General features: G+C 43.7%; 1 protein-coding gene across 1 annotated transcript in view; it reads left to right on the forward strand.

Annotated features, from left to right (window-relative positions):
• Positions 1 to 5,121, forward strand: part of NUDCD3 (NudC domain containing 3) — a 102,918-nt gene extending 97,797 nt beyond the window's left edge. Inside the window, exon 6 of the mRNA XM_070765549.1 lies at positions 3,083 to 5,121. Coding sequence (XP_070621650.1) covers positions 3,083 to 3,193 — 111 coding nt within the window. The 3' untranslated portion in view covers positions 3,194 to 5,121. The remainder of the gene's footprint in view (positions 1 to 3,082) is intronic.
• Positions 5,122 to 6,825: the final 1,704 nt, after the last annotated feature.

Consider the following 6,825-nt stretch of genomic DNA (forward strand, 5'->3'; position numbering starts at 1 on the left):
CTGTTTGCCACGCCCCAGAATACCCAACTCCCAAGGTTCTATTCCTGGTTCCCATCTCCGGGAGCCGAGGGAGTCAATGCTCTTCACCTCCCGTGGCCAGAGACCTTATTGTATGCCTTTCCACCAATTCCACTTCTTCCAAAAGTGATAGGAAAGATCCTGATGGAAAAGGCAGAGGTGATCTTGTTAGCACCGCATTGGCCTCGAAGGTCCTGGTTTGCAGACCTTATGGGACTATCTGTCTCCCCACCGTGGAGAATTCCGGACAACCGAATCTCCCTCAGCCAAGGATTTGTGTGTCATCCGGAAACCCAATGGTTCCACCTAACCGCTTGGCACTTGAGGGGGACAGGTTGAGGAGCTGCCAACTCCCGGAAAATGTCATCGCCACAATTCAAGCGGCTAGGCGTCCTTCCACGACCCGAGTTTATCAGGCGACATGGGCTGCTTTTACATCCTTCTGTACCAACAAGCATCTGCAGCCCCAGGACTCTTCAGTACTTCCTGTCCTGGAGTTTTTACAAGCGGGTTTGGAGAAGGGACTAGCACCGAACACGTTGAGACGACAGGTGGCAGCCTTGGCTACCATTATAAAGAGAGAAGATGGGGGCTCCTTGACCCATCATCCTTGGATTAAAGACTTCCTCAGGGGGGCTACTAATACACACCCTCCTCCGGTGCGACGTTTTCCCACCTGGGATTTAACTTTGGTTCTTCAGGCTCTCACGGGCCCACCCTTTGAGCCCTTAAGGACAGTTTCATTACGTTTTCTTTCGCTTAAGACGGCATTTTTAGTAGCAGTTACCTCGGCCCGGCAGGTGTCCGAATTATCCGCTCTATCGGTTAGATCTGATTTGTGTAGATTTTATCCAGACAGAGTTATCCTGCGTCTGGATCCCACATTTATTCCAAAGATAAACACACACTTTCGCAGATCCCAGGAATTGGTATTGCCAGATTTCTGTGCCCGGGGTAGCCATCCTTTGCAACTTAAGTGGCATAAGGTGGACGTTCGCAGAGCTTTGAAGCTTTACATCAGGCGTACCAGTGCTGTACGAAAGACTGAGGCCTTGTTTGTGTCCTTTGGCTCCCATAGACTGGGTCTCAAGGTCTCTTCCAGTACCATTAGCCAATGGTTGACACTATGTATAGTCGAGGCGTACAAGGCGAGATCAACCATTCCACCTAGTGGGATCCAGGCTCATTCCACAAGGAGTGCGGCTTCGTCAGCAGCTTTGGCTACGCAGGCGTCCATTGAAGACATCTGCAGAGCGGCGGCGTGGACTACACCCACAACCTTTATTCGCCACTACAAATTAGATACCTTTGCCTCGGCTGAGGCTGTTTTTGGCAGACGTGTACTTCAGAAGGTGTGCGGTGAAGCACAGCCCATGGTTCAACAATCTCCCTCCCTTGAACATTAAACTTGGGTATATCCCATGCTGGACTCTCCTTCCAGAGGCATGGGAGAAGAACCGTTGAACTTACCTGAACGGTCTTCTCGATGCCCTGGAAGGAGAGTCCAAACCCTCCCTTCTTGAACCATGAGGAGTTCCAGTTCAGTTACTTGTTATTATTTATGTTTGTTCAATAAATTGTTTGATTATTCTTACCTTCGTTTTTTAAAACTGAGTTCTTGGGGCAGCAAGGGGGCGGTACCTAATTAATATGTTAATTATATTAATTTAAAACTCAGTCCCTACCAATAAGACTTGAGCTAAACCCATGCTGGACACTCCTTCCAGGGCATCGAGAAGACCGTTCAGGTAAGTTCAACGGTTCTTCTAGGTTGTTGTTTTTTAATCTGAACTGCTAAATAAAATGGGTGGTATCCTTTCTTAAAGGGCTATTAGAGGGTAAACTCGGTTCACAGCTCTCTATGTGAACTACCAGGTGTATCTAGCTCTGCAAACTAGCTGAATTCAATCAATCAAAGAAGAACTTTTGTCCAAGCTAAATGTTTTTTTCATCTTGGTTAATTACAAAATGGAAACTACTGTTTAAAAAAACAACCACCTGTAAATGCAGGAACACTCCTGAGCATTAACTACAGATACAAGATCCCATTCACATTCTATACCGAAAGACGAAAGTAACAATGTTCTCTCGTACTTTTATCCTAAACCATGATGCATTATGATGGGAATAAACTGTATGTCTCCTTGCTCCTTCATGCTGTGCTCTTCTTGGTATAGCTGCAAATTCATATCCATTTTGGTTTCTATTAGGTGTGACGAGCAGTTAGTTGCTCCCAGTTTGGCCCGGTTCTGTAAACTGGTAGCAGCGGTGGCAGGAGGCTCTGCCCACCTTCCTTGGCATACACAGAAGTGTTGCACATGCAAACACACACACAAACCAGTAGCAATGGGGTTTAGAACCCATTACTGGATGTGGCTTGTCGTATTGGCCAATCTGTACTATTACTATTCAACTTCCTGATATGCTTTATCAAATCGTTGCCATCAACTATTAAGAGTAATAATCACAGTTTAGGAAGGGGGGGGAATACCTTGTATATTGCAACCTGCACTTTCTCAACCTATTGGACCTTCGACTTCCAAAATTGCCAACCATTATGATTAAAACCATCTTCAAAATATAATTTACATTTTAATTGAAAATTTGAGGAATGCACTCTTAAACAACAGGAAAGTTCCAGATAGGGAAGGTTGCACTAAACTGTTGACAACTCTTAAACACTCCAATAGAGAGAAGGCTGAACTGATGAGTCTTTGAAGAAGGGCAGCATACAAATCTAATGAATAATAATAATAAATAAAAAAATATTAAAAATATTCATGGTTTTCATACCATAAGAATAAAATCATAGGCTGATGTTGGCTTGAATTGATTTGGTTTCCTCAAATATTTTAAATATCTGTCTGTAGTCCCTTGAAAATGCCTGACCTATAATTTAAACCAGGGGGGGGAGAGAGAGGGTGTCCAACAATGGCAACTTTTAAGACTTGTGGATTTCAACTCCCCAATTTCCCCAGACAGCCCTAGTTTAAAGTATGGGCACTGGGCCACCTTTGCAAGGATAAATTCATCCCTTAAGCTTTTGCCTCTGCTCTGTTTTCAGAAAGTCCATGAGATGCTGAAGAAGGGCTGGGATGCTGAGGGCTCTCCATTCCGAGGGCAGAAGTTTGACCCTTCCATGTTCAACATCTCTCCGGGGAACATGCATTTTTGATGGTAGCAGCAAGGGAGGAAGAGGAGGAGGAGGACATCGTGGCCTTCATCCTTGGCACAAATCCAATGCTACTGCCAGACTCTTGCATCCAGTGCTAGAAGGGTCTCTTGTTGTCCTTGCTTGTTCTTTGAGGCTTGTTTGTAAAATGACAAGATTGTTAAAAAATGATTGGCATGTGTGGGCTTGCTTTTCAGGAGGGGGCGGAGAGGGAATTCAAGCGGGAACGTGGGTGTAAGTCCTTCCCTCCAGCACCAGGTTGGTGCTTTTGATATTTATGTGGGGGAAGCCTAGCAAAAGCAGCATTACGTACTGTGTCACCACGGCAACCAGCAGCTGCTGGTAGCATTTCCTTGTCTCCTTAATGGATTCATTTGTTGCTTTGGGAGGGGGGAGAAGAGGAGAGCTTGGTAGAAGGTATTCCTCCTCCCCTTTTCAGAAATAGATGCAGCTGGGTGAAATGGTGACAACTTCTTGCTGGCTTCCTTGAAACTGCCTCCTGTGTCTGTGTCTGTGTGTGTGTGTGTGTGTGTGTGTGTGTCCCCGCTCTCCAGCTTTTAGAGAACCCAAACTCTACAGTGTACTGGGCAGCGACAGCCCCTGGACAATCTGCAATCAGTGTCATTTGAGCATGATCTAAATTGTGGGTTTGGTCCTCAAGACTCAAGGAGTGGGAGGGGAACATTGGAGGATCAGGCAAGTCTGTGGAAAGGAGCCAGTCCAAAAGGCGACACTTGCACCAGCTTTTCTATGATGGCCTACAAAGCCTGGCTAACAAATAACCAGTAGGAAAGAGGGACACACTTACAGGTTCTTCATGCTGTGGTTTCGCTTGTGTTTGTGATTTAGAGATCACAGAACCCCAGAAAACTGCAACTGTCTCTTTCTGTGTGTCTCTCTCCCTCCCCCCTCCCTCTCTCCAAATGCTCTAACCAGGAAGCTTTCTGAGTTCATGGCTCCATTGTCCTTATTTCCCCACCTATGATTATATGAAGTGCATAATTGTATTTTATGCATTTCTGGGATTTTTATCAACAGGAGATGGGGTAATCTGGCAGAGATTTTAAGAGCCCTTTTTGTACAGAGCGGTCCCAACAAAATTAGCCTCCCTCACCCCAGCTGCTATTTGCCCCAGAAAGAAAACTGCTATTAAGGCCAATGGTAATTTTCCTGGTAGGGCAGAGCAATTTCCATATGTATGCATGCATGCATGTGGCCATTGTAATTATCTTCTTTATAACTCCTTTAAAAAAAAAAAAAATCAAACAAGGAAAAGTCACCCTCCTGTAACTGAAGAAGCTAGGTCCTTTTAGGGACCTTTTAATTAATTCCACACTTGTGCCATTACATAATAATAAATACATGTACACAAAAAGAAATAAAGAGATGGTACATTTCCATTTGTCCATTTATAACAAAAGCCCCAACCTCATCAAAATATTTTAAGGGAGTTGAATCTGTAAACGGGCTTCTCAGAAACTCAAATAGTTGTCCTGAAAAAGGTGTGTGTGTCTACAGATAGAATACAAACTATTTGGGGCCTCAGTTTCCCTGAGGTAATTATAATTCTGACAACAGTCCATATAATAAACGGCAGAGTCTAATTTCACAGAAGATGTGTCCATCCAGAAGCTGTTCCATACTGTGACAGCTGGGCACAGAATTGACAAAAAGATTTGCTTTTTCAGACGTGATCTTTTCATCTTCCAGCAAGCTGAAAGACAATTGAAGAAAATAAAAAATAGAACGAGGATGTCACCTAAGGAACCAGAAAGCAACATCTAATGTCAAAGAATATGGATGTAGAGAACATGGGTTGATTGGAAACATATTGGTTGTTACCTGTATCATTTTAGACTATTACTGAGTGAAATATTGAAAATGCACAAAATGTCCCATTAAAATATAAGACTGGCTTAGAGACAAATGCATTCACTAGGTCTGTCTCTGTGTGTAGATTGGCTAATGGGACATCTATGGTTTGATTCACCAACCTTAGCATGACATGCAATGATAGGGTTGTAGAAAGAAATGAGAGAACATAGCCATGGTTTATTTTTAGTGTGTCGACAGCATCATTCCTGAATTCTGCTAGCAGATGAAGCCAGGGTCATCTTGTTGGCCAGACATGCATGATGAGAGAGACAATAAACGAATCATCTCTTACAGCTTACAGCAGAGGTGTCAAACACACAGTGTCACATTAGGATCAGGACTTTTCCCCCCTTCGCTAAACCAGGCGTGGCCAGCATATGACGCATCTGGCTCGTGGGCCGGGAATTTGACCACCCTGGCTTACAGGAACATACAGATGTTGAATAACCCTGTGGTTGAAGTAGAGAGAATATTGGTCCTTGGATTGCTCCAATTTTTCCTGTAGGGAAGCCTCTCATCCCTTTTTGAGAAACATAGTTAAGTGATCCCCATTATGGAAGGCTTTATGGTGTGACCTTTGGGAAGTGACCTAGGCAAGAGCTTGCCAATCCAATCCAATCAGTGCTGTGGCCATGATGGCAAGGCAGTACCCAAGAACCATTACCTTGGCAGAGAGCAGCCATTTTGCTATATACTTTCTGGTGCCCTCTGGGCAGCAGCTGCCATGCTACAAAAGCAACAATTGAAGCAGGCAAATGTTCAGCTGTGATGTGATGGGCAGGGCTGGAATCCTGGTCACATGTGTTCAAGGCTCCTCTGATTTGGGCCTGCACTTGCTTCAGAAGTTGGTAGCATCAGCTGCCACTGTAAACAGATAATGCATTTTGTTTAGTAGTGACCATTCCTCTGCAATCCAATTTCTGAGGAAAGGACAGTGGTTTGTTGTTTGTAAAAAGTAGGCCTCAGTAGTTTTGCACTCTGGATTTTTAAATATTTTTTTTTCCTGCAAGAAGTGAGCTTTTAACAGTATAGTCATTCTCTGGTTAATAGGGTAGGCCCTTACTCATGTATTCCATCAATCATATTCCATGATCCTTGTAGGTTTTCCGAATGCACAGATGAATGCCCATGTCCCAAACAGCACCTAGTATTAGACCAGCTTCAATCAGTACAACTAATAGCACATTTGTTATTCTAGTGCCTTTTTTTTTCCTTAAAGGAAAAGAGCTAAAGAGTTGAGGGCTCAACTGCCAGTAAGTGCGTCTCTGTTTTTACATAATTTATTATTTCTAAAGCACGTAAAATCAACCACGGAGCAGCTTTGAGGTTTGTCCAAAGTGCTGTGGGTGGTTCCTAGGAGCACATTATTCTGAAGAACTTCACAAGACCTGCTACTGATTAGTATTTTGTCTCCTGTCCACCCACATATTTCATTGTTGAAAAAAGCCCCTGGATCTGAGAATTAATGTTTGTGAGTTTGAGTTTTTGTAGAAATGTATTACTTCTGGTTCCAGTGTGTTTGAGGGTGACTCTCTTAACAAGCCTGAAGTAGAATAATTCAAAGGGGGGACGGTTCTCTGTGGGAGAAATGCATCCTCTGCCTTTTGGAAATAAAACCTCCTGGGTTCAGTTCACTAAACAAAGCAATCCAGCAGCTTGGTTAAATTTCCAGCTAAGAAAAAAGAACCTCAGGAATTAGCTGGGCCGATCATTTTGGTGAGTCTATATAATGGCTGTTCACAGAACATAAATTATCAAAA

This window comes from Erythrolamprus reginae, chromosome 12 (assembly GCF_031021105.1).
Source record: "Erythrolamprus reginae isolate rEryReg1 chromosome 12, rEryReg1.hap1, whole genome shotgun sequence".
Classification (NCBI taxonomy): Eukaryota; Metazoa; Chordata; class Lepidosauria; order Squamata; family Dipsadidae; genus Erythrolamprus; species Erythrolamprus reginae.